This window comes from Triticum dicoccoides, chromosome 3A (genome assembly GCF_002162155.2).
Source record: "Triticum dicoccoides isolate Atlit2015 ecotype Zavitan chromosome 3A, WEW_v2.0, whole genome shotgun sequence".
In the NCBI taxonomy this organism is placed as follows: domain Eukaryota; kingdom Viridiplantae; phylum Streptophyta; class Magnoliopsida; order Poales; family Poaceae; genus Triticum; species Triticum dicoccoides.
The window spans coordinates 154762345-154776751 of record NC_041384.1 but is presented as its reverse complement, the minus strand read 5'-3'; the positions used below and the strand labels follow the sequence as shown (position 1 = coordinate 154776751).

The window sequence follows — 14407 nt, the reverse complement described above, 5'->3', positions numbered from 1 at the left end:
CGACCGCCGCCACCGGCCGCCGCCTCCACCGACACCGCCTCCTCGCCGCCGGCGAGCGAATCCGGTGAAGCTCTGGCCACCGCCCCGTCTTCTCCGGCGAAGCCCTGGTGATCCTCGAACTGCATGCCAGATCTGGATCTGAGAGGCCTAGGGTTGACTTTCATTTTTCTCTAAGTCCCCAGTTTTCAATATTTTTAGCCATCTTCATCATGTCGTATCTCTGCATCCGTAGCTCCGTTTTGCGTGTATGATATATCGAATTGTTCGTCTGGATGTGATCTTCATTTCATTACATTGCACCATGCTTGTTTGAGTCCATCTTGATGCCCTAAATGCTGTTGCAAGAGTGCTATAAAATGTTAGTTTCTGTTTCTTAGCAGATTATGGACATTTGTCATTTTTGCCATGTTTAATGTGTGCCTCATATGAACTTGAGCCCTACATGTGTTTTGGGCTATGTCATGCCATCTTTATAGGGGTGTATGCCATGTATTTTTGTGATCAATGTGGTGACTAGCACAAGCATGCAAAGTAGCTCTCGTGATGTTGCTGATTTCAGGGAATTAGAATTCTTCTAAGTCATTTCCCTGATGATATTTTTATGCCTTGTATTCATGTTGGTACAGAGTGATCCATGCCTCTTTTGAGCACGTTCAGTAAGGATGTTTTTGAGATATTGTTATATTCTATCCATACATGTCTTTGTTTGCAATTATGGAGTACCCTAGCATGACCCAATCTTGCTCTACTTTTGCTATAAAATGTTCCTGGCAGATTGTTTACGTGTTAATCAATTTTGCCAAGGTTGTTGTAGTTGATACATGCATGCTATGAGAGTGTTCTTGCCATGGTTAGCTTATTGAACATGTCTTCTTGCTGGGTGTATGCTTAGTTTGTCATGCAATGCCTTGTGGTGAGTGCATCGAGCTTGCAAACATGCATACGTAACTCTGTTTTTGCCATGTCTAGTTTTCTGCTAAGTCTGCATCTGTTAACGAAACTTGCTATGTTCACATGGTTGCCATTGTATCTTCTGATCCTTTTTGGCTTATGGTCAGTAAGGGACTTTTGTTATATGCTTTGAGTAGTTTCATGCCATGCCTTTCCTTGCCATGATATGTTCCTGTAGCATGTTGTTATCTTGTTCTAAACATTGCTTCGTGATGTTAATTCCTGACATGTTATTTTCACTAAGTCTGTGAACCTGATATCTTTTGCATTTTTGCCATGCTTGTTTGAACCTGCTATTGTGTGAATTAGCCGTAGCTCAGTGTTCATCTTTTGTCAAGCATCTTGAGTGGATCACTGTCATGTGCTTTGTTGTTATGTTAGAGTGCAGTAGCTTAGTTTCTTGTTGCATTTTAGATGGCATCGTGCTGTTAAACGCAGAATAGTGCCATTATTGTTTTGCTTGCCATTTGCAAACCGTGCATCCAATTCCGGTGATCTTTATATCGATTTCGACCGAAATCAACTCATCTTTCCAGCGGCACTCTTGGTTTACCAAGTTGAGGCCTGGTTCAATCTTTTCCTTCCGGAGCATGCATATGCATTGCATATCACATCCCGCATATCATGCCATGTTTTGCATCATGTTGCTTGCGCATTGCACCATGGTTGATCATGGTTCCCTTTGCTTGTGTTCTTGCTTTGGGTAGAGCCGGGAGATGAGTACGTGATTGAGGAACCCGTTGAGTACACTTACGAGGATCAAGCTTACGTCAACTCGTAGAACTTTACAGGCAAGATGACCATACCCTCGAAATCACTTCTATCTTTGCTTGCTAGTTGCTCGCTCTTTTGCTATGCCTATGACGCGATACCTACCACATGCTTTATCATGCCTCCCATATTGCCATGTCAAACCTCTAACCCACCTTGTCCTAGTAAACCGTTGTTTGGCTATGTTACCGCTTTGCTCAGCCCCTCTTATAGCGTTGCTAGTTGCAGGTGAAGATTGGAATTTGTTCCTTGTTGGAACATGATTATTGTTGGGATATCACTATTATATCTTGTTTACTTTAATGCACCTATATACTTGGTAAAGGGTGAAAGGCTCGGCCTTATGCCTTGTGTTTTGTTCCACTCTTGCCGCCCTAGTTTCCATCATATCGGTGTTATGTTCCTTGATTTTGCGTTTCTTACGCGGTCGGGTTATAATGGGAACCCCTTGACAGTTCGTCTTGAATAAAACTCCTCCAGCAAGGCCCAACCTTGGTTTTACCATTTGCCACCTAGCCTTTTTCCCTTGGGTTTCGCAGACTCAAGGGTCATCTTTATTTTAACCCCCCCCCCCCCGGGCCAGTGCTTCTCTAAGTGTTGGTCCAACCTGAGCAATGTCCGGCGCCCCCTGGGCAATCAGGGTTTATGCCAACCCGACGTCTGGCTCATCTGGTGTGCCCTGAGAACGAGATATGTGCAGCTCCTATTGGGATTTGTCAGCACATTCGGGCGGCTTTGCTGGTCTTGTTTTACCATTATCGAGATGTCTTTAACCGGGATCCCGAGTCTGATCGGGTCGTCCTGGGAGAAGGAATATCCTTCGTTGACCGTGAGAGCTTGTGATGGGCTAAGTTGGGACACCCCTGCAGGGTTTTGAACTTTCGAAAGTCGTGCCCGCGATTATGGGCAGATGGAAATTTGTTAATGTCCGGTTGTAGAGAACCTGAAACTTAACTTAATTAAAATGGATCAACAACGTGTGTAGCCGTGATGGTCTCTTTTCGGCGGAGTCCGGGAAGAGAACACGGTCTCGTGTTATGCTTGAACGTAAGTAGTTCTAGGATCACTTCTTGATCATAGATTCTTGACTGTGCTTTGCCTTCTCTTCTCGCTCTCTTTTGCGTATGTTAGCCACCATATATGCTAGTGCTTGCTGCAGCTCCACCTCATACATTTTCCCTACCCATAAGCTTAAATAGTCTTGATCGCAAGGGTGTGAGATTGTTGAGTCCCCGTGACTCACAGTTTACTTCCAAAACCAGATGCAGGTGCCGATGATACCGTTCCAGGGGATGCAACTAAACTCAAGTGGGAGTTCGATGAGGACTCAGGACGCTACTATGTTTCCTTTCTAGACGATCAGTAGTGGAGCCCAGTTGGGGCGATCGGGGATCTTATGCAATTGGGGTTGTCTTTATTTTGGTTCCGTAGCCGGACCTTGATTGTATCTGGATGATGTAATGCTATATTTATGTTTTGTGTGAAGTGGAGATTGTAAGCCAACTCTGTACCTCTTTCTTATTCAGTACATGGGATGTGTAAAGATTACCCCTCTTGCGACATTGCCTACAATGTGGTTATGCATCTAAGTCGTGCTCTGACACGTGGGAGATATAGCCGCATCGTGGGTATTACAATTGTATACCTTAGCATGATTCTGGCAAGGGAGTACAATAGTGATCTAGGAGTAGATCATTGGACAGCGGTCAAAAATTATCCTTAGAGGACTAAGGAAATATTTCTCGGTTATGAAGGTGATAAAAGAGTTCGTCATAAAGAGTTACGTCGATGCAAGCTTTTTACATCGATCTAGACGACTCTAAGTCTCGATCTGGATACATATTGAAAGTGGGAGCAATTAGCTAGAGTAGCTCCGTGCAGAGTATTGTAGACATAGAAATTTGCGAAATACATACGGATCTGAATATTGCAGACCCGTAGACTAAACTTTTCTCACAAGCAAAACATGATCACTCTTTGGGTGTTAATCACATGGCGAAGTGAACTAGATTATTGACTCTATTAAACCCTTTGGGTATTAGTCACATGGAGATGTGAACTAATCACATAAAGATGTGAACTAGATTATTGACTCTAGTGCAAGTGGGAGACCGAAGAAAATATGCCCTAGAGGCAATAATAAAGTTATTATTTATTTACTTATATCATGATACATGTTTATTATTCATGCTAGAATTGTATTAACCGGAAACTTAGTACATGTGTGAATACATAGACAAATAGAGTGTCACTAGTATGCCTCTACTTGACTAGCTCGTTGAATCAAAGATGGTTAAGTTTCCTAGCCATAGACATGAGTTGTCATTTGATTAAACGGGATCACATCATTAGAGAATGATGTGATTGACTTGACCCATTCCGTTAACTTAGCACGATGATCGTTTAGTTTGTTGCTATTGCTTTCTTCATGACTTATACATGTTCCTATGACTATGAGATTATGCAACTCCCGAGTGTCGGAGGAACACTTTGTGTGCTACCAAACGTCACAACGTAACTGGGTGATTATAAAGGTGCTCTACAGGTGTCTCCGATGGTACTTGTTGAGTTGGCATAGATCGAGATTAGGATTTGTCACTCCGATTGTCAAAGAGGTATCTCTGGGCCCTCTCGGTAATGCACATCACTATAAGCCTTGCAAGCAATGCAACTAATGAGTTAGTTGCGGGATAGTGCATTACGGAACGAGTAAAGGGACTTGCCGGTAACGAGATTGAACTAGGTATTGAGATACCGACGATCAAATCTCGGGCAAGTAACATACCGATGACAAAGGGAACAACGTATGTTGTTATGCGGTTTGACCGATAAAGATCTTCGTAGAATATGTAGGATCCAATATGAACATCCAGGTTCCACTATTGGTTATTGACCGGAGACGTGTCTCGGTCATGTCTACATAGTTCTCGAACCCATAGGGTCCGCACGCTTAACGTTCGGTGACAATCGGTATTATGAGTTTATGTGATTTGATGTACCGAAGGTAGTTCGGAGTCCTGGATGAGACCGGGGACATGACGAGGAGTCCCAAAATGGTCGAGATGTAAAGATCGATATATTGAACGACTATATTCGGATATCGGAAAGGTTCCGAATGATTCGGGTATTTTTTTGGAGTATCGGGGAGTAACGAGAATACAGGAAAGAAGTATTGGGCCTCATGGGCCAAGTGGTGGAAGAGAGGAGGCAGGGCGCGCAGCCCCCTAGCCCAAACCGAATTGGACTAGGGGGCCGGGCCCCCTTTCCTTCTTTCCTCCCTCTCCTTCCTTCTCCCCTTTCCCATTTCCTTTCCTCCTGCTAGTAGGAGTAGGAAAGGGCAGTCCTACTCCTACTAGGAGGAGGACTCCTCTTGGCGCGCCCTAGGAGGGCCGGACGGCCTCCCCCTTGCTCCTTTATATAGGGGGGCAGGGGGCACCCTAGAACACACAAGTTGATCATTGATCCCTTAGTCGTGTGCGGTGCCCCCCTCCACCATAATCCACCTCGATCATATCGTAGCGGTGCTTAGGCGGAGCCCTGCGTCGATAGCAACATCATCACCGTCATCACGCCGTCGTGCTGACGGAACTCTCCCGTTAAGCTCTGCTGGATGGGAGTTCGTGGGACGTCATCGAGCTGAACGTGTGCTGAACTCAAAGGTGTCGTGCGTTCGGTACTTGGATCGGTCGGATTGTGAAGACATTCGACTACATCAACCGCGTTATCATAACGCTTCCGCTTACGGTCTACGAGGGTACGTGGACGATACTCTTCCCTCTCATTGCTATGCATCACCATGATCTTGCGTGTGCGTAGGAAATTTTATGAAATTACTACGTTCCCCAACATCAGCCGCGGTGCCGCTTTGACTGCCGAGGGGTGGGGTGTTGAGTATATGTGTTATGTGCATATTGTGTATTGGGCCCGCCTCCTAGTTCCTTGTATAGTTGAGGTCCGTGGCCCACTTTCTTACATCATATATATGTGCCTATGCACGAAGAGCAATACATCCCACAACATACAGTTTGGATTCAGAGTTGCCAAGGCGAAGGAACGTCACCCCATAACTGGTTCCGTCACCGACCACCGTCGGGACTCCGGGGGAGCGGAGGCTAGGCGAAGCTACGCCACTTGAGGAGAGAGGAGGGTGGCTGGGGATGGTGGGTCTGGGAGAGTCCGAAATCATTAGTTGAGGAGTACTCGTTGCAAAGATCACTCCAACTTCTCAGGTTGCGATACGCGCGCCACTTGTCGCAACGTGAAAGTTTTCCCCTTTTCATAAATCCATTTATTCAAAATATTTTATCTCTTAAACCATGCGTCCAAATCTCGAACCGCTTTCACGGTTGAATTCCTCGCGTCAAGATCTTCAAAACTAGATCCCATGTCGATAGGTTTTGATGATTTTTTCCACGAAAAAACATGAATTGGGAGCGTGATTTTTTTCCTTTCCAAAAGAGGCATGCCCGTGCCTCTCATGAAATCACAACCGTGCCTCTCGCGGAAGAAAAAACAAAAAGAAAAAATACGTTTTTTTTTTCATTTCCGAGGAGGCATAGCCATGACTCTTGCGAAAGCACAACCGTGCCTCTCACGGAAGCAAAACTGTGACTCTTGTAAAAGAAAAAAAACAGAAAACACATTTTTTTTCGTTTACGAGAGACACGGTTGTGACACGGAAGCAAAAAACCGTGACTCTCGCGAAAGAAAAAAAACAGAAAACACGTTTTTTTCTTTTCCAAGAGGCATGGCCGTGCCTCTCGCTAAAGCACAACCGTGCCTCTCGCATAAGTAAAACCTGACTCGCAAAAGGGAAAAAGAATAACAGAAAATATATTTTTTTTCCGTTTCCGAGAGGCACGGTCGTGACTCTCGCTAAATCATAACCGTGTCTTTCGCGTAAGCAAAACCGCGACTCTCACAAAAAGAAAAAAAATATAAAACATGTTTGTTTCCGTTTCCGAGAGGCACGGCTACGACTCTGGCGAAATCACACATGTGCCTCTCGCGGAAGCAAAATCGTGACTCTCGCGAAAGGAAAAAAAACAGAGAACGCGTTTCTTTTTCGTTTTCCAGAGGCACGACTGTGACTCTCACGCAAGCAAAACCGTGACTCTCGCGTAAGAAAAAAACACGTTATTTCACGTAAACAATTTTTTTTAGAATTTTTTTTATTGAAAAGCTATGGAAGAACGGTGGAAACCAAAAAAGCTAAAAAAAATTGTTTAATAAGTCAAAACGCGTGTAAAAAATAAAAAAACAAAATTCAAAGAAAGCGCCCAGAGCACGACACGTGACGAATGGCTGAGAGCACATCAAGTGGCGCTGATTGTTGTGAGGCTTCCAAAGGAGCGCTCTTTAAGTAGTTCCTCTTGGAAGAGTCGGATGCGAGGAGACGCGGACGGGGGAAGGAATCTTCGATTAGGCCCCATTGAGTCTTGAGCAACCCACATCTAAGCCCACATTTTGTTTTCAAAAATTGTGTTTTCAAAAAACCCAATCAGGCTGCTGGTTGATGTGGGCAACGCACATCTAAGCCGACAAAAAAGGTATCCGCGGCTTGCCTAAAAAAATAATGATATCGTGTACGTGGGTTGCCTTAAAAAATGTGATATACGCGGGAATACACTATTTACCGCATAATGCGTTAATAGTCGGAGCTTCGGACAGGGCGCCCGCGACTAGGCCCGCCCATTTTATTTTTCTTTCCAGTTTCTATTTTTTTCATTCCCCCTTTCTTTCCTGTTTATTTTATTATCAATTTTATTTTTCTCGGCTTTTTTTTTCATAAACTCCAAATTTCAATAAATTCTCAGAATTTCGAAGTTTCATCAAAAAATTTAAAGGTTCAAAATTTCAAAATGTTGTTCTCATATTAAAAAGTTTTAAACTTTAAATTGTTGCACTTGTTCCGAAATTTGTTCAAATTTCAAAAATGTTCCCATTTTTTCAAAAAATGTTCATGTATTAAAACTTGTTTGATATTTTAAAAATGTTTGTGTTTTCAAAAAATGTTCAAGATTCAAAAAGTAATATTTTTAAGAATTTTTCACAAATTGGAAAAATGTTTGAGTTTTAAAAAAATGTTCATCTTTTCTACAATTGTTCTGAAAGTTCAAAACATATTCTCAATTTCAATAATTCTCAAATTCAAAAAATGTTCTAGTTTTCATCAAAAGTTCACATTTTCAAAAAAATTCCCTTTTATAAAAAAATTATGTTTCCAAAAATTGTTTGGATGTTTCCAAAATTGTACACATTTAAGAAAAAACTTTTTATAATTTAAAAATTTGTTGACAGATCCAAAAAAATTAAGCCCATGGTGGAATGGTCGGTTCCTAGGTTTGGATGGGTGAGGTTGCTGGCGAAAGCCGTACTTCGGTTGTGGCATGAGTCGTCTTCGGTGGTGCTTAAATGCGTCGTTCCCTCATTGGAGGCGTCGATGTAGCAGTTCTTATCGTCCTTCCTATTATGCTCCGGAGTAAACCCTAGATATGGTCTGCTTGATCGGACAATGGCAGCATTGGTAGCTATGCTCAGTGTTGTGTTCCCTCTTGGGGGCATCGTCTTGGAGGTGGATCCGTTTGGTGGGAATTGTTGCTCGTGGAAGTTGGCAGTGGCCACGTGGGGCTGAAGATGATGCATTCATCGATGACAGGGAGCATGAGTACTATTCACATATGAGAAGGGTCATATAAGCCAATTGGTCGCTTCTCATGGGATCAGAGCAACATATGTCCACCTCCTTTTGGCATGTCTTTCCTCTTTGGTGTCGACGAGGTTGGCAAATTTGCTCATGGAAGATTAGGCCAGCAATGGTTTTGGTGTGCACTTTGGTAGCGGCGAAGACGACACTCGAGTACCCGGCTACGTGTCCTGTGGTGTTTGGCCTTTCAGGCGTCTTGCTATTTTTTAGTGCTTTAGACCTAGTCAAACTAGGTGTGGCTCGCCTTTATTCAGGTTTTCATTTGGTTTTCCTTCAATAAACCGAGCAGTCTCTTTTTTCCCTTTTTCCCTTTTGCACTAACATTTATGTTGTGCTTTTTTTCCTTTGATACCCTTTCTAATCAATGAATTTGACAATGCTCCCATCAACAGTAAAAGAACATGACCCTCACACAACACCGTAAAAAATGACCACATCGAGGTCTCCAGCAATAGTTGACATAGTGCATATCAGCTGCTATCGCACCTTTAGATGCTACCGGGGTTCTGGAGCATTGTATCGTGCATCAAATGGCCGGCATTGGCCAGTGCAAGTTTTGTAGAAAACCTCTCAACATTCCTAAAATGATGTTTTGATTCACGTCCGATGATGTTGTTCGTTGGATCACAGATTTAACAGCCTTGGTGCCCCTATATCACAGTAGCATCTAAGGAGTGGTAGCGCCAGTATATTTTCCCACAATTGACATAATAAAAGGGTATATCCAAGTCTTGAGAAATGCTTTTTTCTGTACTATCTCCCAAACTCAATACTACTAACATAAGACGTTTTTTGACATCAGCATATTTTTTGAATTTTCACTGGCATATTAAACTCTAAGAATGCCTTATAAAAAGTTAACAGAGGTAGTACGTCTAAGTCGCTGCCGAAAGGTGCAACTGCGTAGTGAGAAGTGTATATGACGCTTTTTCACTCCGTTGAAAAGTGCAAGTTGCATTTTCTTCTCTGAACTAGACTTCAAAGAAGCAATCACTCGCGTGAGCATTAGTAAAATGGATTTTCTTTTGTTTTATTATGTTGAACGGAGATGCTCAAATCTGAAATCATCGATCGGACGACATTTTAACTTGTGTCAGAGCTTGCTCCTACTTTTGTTGCTCTTCGTTGGCCAGGCAGGGGTCATCCACTGCCTCCCTATCGCCACCAGCTCGCCGGATCCCATCTTCCGCACCCGCACCACGGCGGCCGTGAGCTTCCCTTTCCGGCCCACCACCCGCCCGTCCAACTGAACCTCCTCCTGCACACGATCGATTCGCCATGTTTCAATTTGCTCGCCGGCCGCCGCAGCAGCTTGCCATCAATCATCATCATGTATTATTATCATAGGAAATGGACATACGTTGCACGCGACGGGCGAGAAGTAGGACAGGCCGTAGTGGACGGTGGACGTGGGCGCGCCCACCACCGTGAAGACCACCGCCGAGCACATGTTGTCCGCCGCCGCCGCCAGCGCCCCCGCGTGCCACGTCCCGTCAGAGTCCTGCACGCAAGCGCAACGCGGGAACAGACAAAGACACGCCGCGGTGAGATCTCCGACCCGGACACGGCGGCACAGGCGCTTGAGTGGGAGAACCCAATATGTGCGAGGGGGCTGGGCGCACGTACGGTGAGCGGCGGCGGCACGTGGAACGAGCACACGACGCGGCCGTGCTCGGAGAGGGAGATGCGTGCGCCGGCCAGCACCAGCGAGTTGAGCGCGTGCCCCTTTTGGCTGGCCGCGTCGGTGATTTTGCCGGCGTAGTCCGCGCGCGGGTCCTCCAGCCACTTCCTGGCGACGGCGGCCAGACGGAGCCGCAGCGCTTCGGCCTCCGCCGCCCCGTCGTCCATGTGTGTGTGTGTGTGTGTGTGTGTGTGTGTGTGTGTTGCGTGTGCTTGATTTGTGACCTTGGACGCTTCCTTGCTCCTCCACAGCTATAGCCTTGTTGTACCCGTAGGAGCACGATATAAGATCAGCTCGACTTAATTAACCCCATGACAGTGACTAGCAATAATGCACGATGTAGGCATATTCTGAAACTCAAGTCAACCAACGAAATGCCCAACGCAGCTTCCTTCAAATCCCTTTGGACTGGAGGTGATCTCCACTCCTCAAACAAGAGCTCTTTTATGGTACCTATACTGCTACGGAAAAAGGAGCAGTATATATCTAATCTTACCGTTCAATTCTTGAGGGTATTTTAGACCTCTGATTTTTCACATTAAAAGAAAACCAAACTCTTATTAGTTTGTATCTGGAATCTGTCATGGCTGTCGACTGTCGAGAGAAAACGCCGCCGACTCAATCCAGACGCGCCGTCTCCCATATTGCACGCCCCGGCCATCTAACTCCCCCTCACTGCCGCCGTGCTAGTTCACTCCATCCATATCTAGCTGTCTGCATGCTCCTCTTGTAGCCTCACAAATCCGTAACCTTCCAACAGGCCTCGAACGTCCGCCGCCTTGTTATGGATTAGAAGTTCAGTTATCCATACTTGGCTGCATCGTAGAAACCGAGTGATGTCAAAAACTTTCTTCCAAAGGGCTAGCTGCCGCTGCTAGGAAATAACAAACCCATCACTGAAATTGCCAACAGCCTGAACCAAGTAGTGCAGCTTAAAACCTGAATTTGCATTGGATATGGCCAACTCTCTACAAAGGTGAACACTAAATTATCCGTCAGCGCTTGTCACCTGTGGGATGAGGGTACCTCACATCCGGCCTGCCGAAGAACAGAAGCTGCGCCATTCTGCCCTCACATCCGGTGTAGGCAGGAGACGTCGGGTGCCGACTACCGAGACCTGCGCCATGCCGCCGAGCGCCTGATCCACGAGCACAGGCTGGCCGAGGAAGGGACGAGAGATCGGCTCGCCGAGGGAGAATGCGTGGGGCGCCTCAATCTGACGAGCTGAAACTTAAAAATCTTCCCGAGTTGCCCTCAAATCACATATACCGCTTACGTTGATCGAGCAGTGCAGTCTTTATACTGTTAAACCAATTCCAGCAGTATATATCTCTTTGGGCCGTTGGATCTTCCAGAATGGAGGGCCCGTATTCATTACCCGGTACCGTAAAAGAGCTCCTCAAATAAGCATTTAACATTGTCAGTTAATCAATGAATTTGGACAGATAGTGTTCTCATCGTTGCTGTATCATAGCTTGCTCCCTTGATATCCCTTTGGTCTGGAGGTGGTCATCCACTGCCGGCCGATCGCCACCAGCGCGCCGGACTCCTTCTTCCGGACCTCCGTGGTCACCGCCGTCATCCTCCCTTTCCGGTCGACCACCCTCCCGTCCATCTCCACTTCCTCCTGAAAACATTTCAGCAGAACTTATTTTACTTCAGCCTTGGTCTTGATGAAACTTGCACGCGAGGATGCAAAATGCAGCTGAAATCGTACGGCTTCAGACAATGTGACTTGACGACTTAATACTGTGCAATGAAATGGAAAGCGTCTGAAATGGCGTATGCTGATCGGAAATTAGTGATTTGTCTGGGCAAAGATAAGAATGTGCTCTTAAAGCTCAGTGTGCTGAGGCCGAAAATGGCAGAGCCATAACCGCTACCCTTTAATGTGTAGCCTTGGCGCCTCTTGCCTTATAACTACTCCAAGAAGAAATGGTTGAAGAGTTTTGCTTTGATACTCCAACTTTATTTACTCTACAAAGCACACGTTCAGAAGGAATAATCAACCAAATTCTTTGAGCTCAGAAAGCAGCTTTCCAGGAAAGATCAAGCTCACCTAATTGGACTATCCTTTATAATCTGTCTACCGAACAAAGCACGCCGAATCGCCGCCTCAGTAGTGTCAAGGCATTAATTTACCTCTGCATATTTTACTCATGGTGGTGTTTGGTGATGGTGCTCCATTCGGAATCAAGTCGGGTTTTTCTCTTATTTCTTATTTTGCGTGGTTTTTGCGGGTTCTCATATAAACCAAGCCACTCTGCATTCTTGTTCTTTTTCTTATTTTACTGAACTCGACACAGCTTTTGCCTTGCAAATCGTTTTTTTCTTCCCTTTTTTCTTGTTTCATGTGCTATATGCCCCAGATTCTCATAAACCGAGGCACTATACTTGTGCTTTTTCCTATCTTATTGAAATGTGCGCAGCTCTTGCCTTGCAAGTCAATTTTTTTCTTTTTTCTTTTGACTTGAGGTCGTCAAAATATGGAAGTACGCATAAAGACTCCACACAGTCCAAGTGTTTTTTAGTCCTTTACCAACCAAGATTATCCTATATATTTATTTTGTATATACTCATGCGAGAAATACAACATGAAATTCAGTATTCGCGGCTGCAGAACATCAATTTTTTTTAACCAGCAACTGATCAACCAACACAACGATTGCAACTGATCAAGCAACACAACGATTGCAAGAAGCAAACAGTGAGATTAATTTCCATTTCACCCAGTAAACGAGTTTATGCTGGCATTTGGAGGAGGAACAGAGCAGAGCAGAGCAGAGAGTATAGTAGGTAGGGTACGCACATGGTGCTTGGCCGGCGCGAAGTAGGAGATGTCGTAGTGGACGGAGACCTTGATGATGCCCTCCACCGACATGATCGCCGCCGCGCACACGTCGTCCACCGCCGCCGCGATAGCCCCCGCGTGCCAGTTCCCGTCCGCGTCCTGCACGCGCGCGCGCCCAAACCAAGGACAAATTGGAATCGGAAACCAATCACGGGAAGAAGCCAACCTCGCGGAGCGCCAGGGCTCGAGATAATCTGCGGGCGCACACGTACCGTGAGGCGGGCGGGCACGCGGAGCGAGCAGACGGCGCGGCCGCGCTCGGCAAGGGACACGCGCACGCCGAACAGCGGCAGCGCGTTAAAAGCCCTGCGGCCGTCGCCGGCGCCGTCCTCCGCGATGGCGCCGGCGTCCTCGAGCCACTTGCGGGCCGCGGCGGCCATCCACGCGGGCGGCGCCGGGTCGCCCATGCACGCGCCGTGCGGGCGCGGGGTGCCTCAGCGGCGTGCGCGGTGGACGGGGATCGAGTTTGACGCGATGACCGGGCAGACCTACTCCTACTCTTCTTTTCCTACTCTACTTGACAGGGGTGTGTCTGCTTCCTTTTCGTCTCCTCTAACTTGCTTAAAGTGAGAAGCCAGGGTGTGAGCGCATGCTCATCAGTTCAACGCTTCAAACGATCGTCTCCTGTGTGGCTGTGTCTGTGTGTCTTGGGACCACGGAGGCACGGCGGCTCCTTGTCCGCGAGAGGTCTCCGTTTTTAAATATTTTTTGTTAATTTTTATAGGGTTTATGTCCTGTTTAAAGATGCGAGGCGACGACGGCTTTTTTAGATAAAATAAGATCCTTCTCGTCTAGCCCCGTTTCGGTGGTGTTTCTAATTCTCAGAGGACGTGTGAAGATTTGTCTCGAGCGGATCTCATGGGATTCGGTTGGTGTTTATTTTCGGTGGATCCACGTGAATCCAGTCTTCGTTCGTCTGTGTTCGTGTGTCTACAGGTTGGATCCTTCCGATCTATGCTTCTCTTTATCGGCGACGGTTTCTGTTTTGGTGCGCTGTTTTTATGAGACCTTAGCACGACGACTTTCCAACTATCTACTACAATAATGTTTGCCCGGCTTCAATGAGAAAGATGCGATGAAAGCAGGGCACCTTCGGCTCGCTCCAGTTCTTGTAGTCGTCGATAGGTGGTCTACGAATTTGGATCTACTTTTTTACTTCTAGTGATTTTTTACTAGCTTAACAATTGATAAATAGATCAAAAGTTTTTCACGAAAAAAGGAAAACAAATAAAAATGAACCATTCTAAATGTACATTTCAGTCTCTTTGAGGGGAAAAGAGGTTCCAGCGACTCCGATGGGGTTTATTAGGCTGCTCATATTTTGAACGAAAGTATGACCATATATTAACATAAAATAAAATATGAGTTTTATGCAATAATAATGGTATCACTAAAAATAAATTTTAGATACAAATCCAACAATATAATTTCATGGCATATCGCTTTT

At 45.7% G+C, this 14407-nt stretch overlaps 2 protein-coding genes across 2 annotated transcripts; both read right to left on the bottom strand.

Annotated features, from left to right (window-relative positions):
* Window positions 1-9433: 9433 nt before the first annotated feature.
* LOC119267681 (acyl-coenzyme A thioesterase 13-like) lies at window positions 9434-11275 on the bottom strand. Its single transcript, XM_037549111.1, has 4 exons — window positions 11119-11275; window positions 10055-10924; window positions 9789-9929; window positions 9434-9686 (listed from the first exon to the last, which is right to left on the bottom strand). Exons 2-4 carry the CDS (start codon window positions 10274-10276, stop codon window positions 9522-9524), a joined length of 528 nt encoding a protein of 175 aa, XP_037405008.1. The 5' UTR covers window positions 10277-10924; window positions 11119-11275; the 3' UTR covers window positions 9434-9521.
* A 221-nt stretch (window positions 11276-11496) lies between these two features.
* Window positions 11497-13543, bottom strand: LOC119267682. The gene is made up of 3 exons (XM_037549113.1): window positions 13173-13543; window positions 12919-13059; window positions 11497-11736 (listed from the first exon to the last, which is right to left on the bottom strand). Exons 1-3 carry the CDS (start codon window positions 13365-13367, stop codon window positions 11578-11580), a joined length of 495 nt encoding a protein of 164 aa, XP_037405010.1. The 5' UTR covers window positions 13368-13543; the 3' UTR covers window positions 11497-11577.
* Between the last annotated feature and the right edge of the window lie 864 nt (window positions 13544-14407).

What these genes read in the sequence shown, in the direction of transcription:
- LOC119267681 (XM_037549111.1), bottom strand. Translation starts at nt 10,276, where the DNA reads ATGGACGACGGGGCGGCGGAGGCCGAAGCGCTGCGGCTCCGTCTGGCC. An exon ending in ACGTGCCGCCGCCGCTCACC is followed by an intron (nt 9,930 to 10,054) that starts GTACGTGCGCCC and finishes GCTTGCGTGCAG; the next exon opens with GACTCTGACGGGACGTGGCA. An exon ending in TCTCGCCCGTCGCGTGCAAC is followed by an intron (nt 9,687 to 9,788) that starts GTATGTCCATTT and finishes GATCGTGTGCAG; the next exon opens with GAGGAGGTTCAGTTGGACGG.
- LOC119267682 (XM_037549113.1), bottom strand. Translation starts at nt 13,367, where the DNA reads ATGGGCGACCCGGCGCCGCCCGCGTGGATGGCCGCCGCGGCCCGCAAG. An exon ending in GCGTGCCCGCCCGCCTCACG is followed by an intron (nt 13,060 to 13,172) that starts GTACGTGTGCGC and finishes GCGCGCGTGCAG; the next exon opens with GACGCGGACGGGAACTGGCA. An exon ending in TCGCGCCGGCCAAGCACCAT is followed by an intron (nt 11,737 to 12,918) that starts GTGCGTACCCTA and finishes AAATGTTTTCAG; the next exon opens with GAGGAAGTGGAGATGGACGG.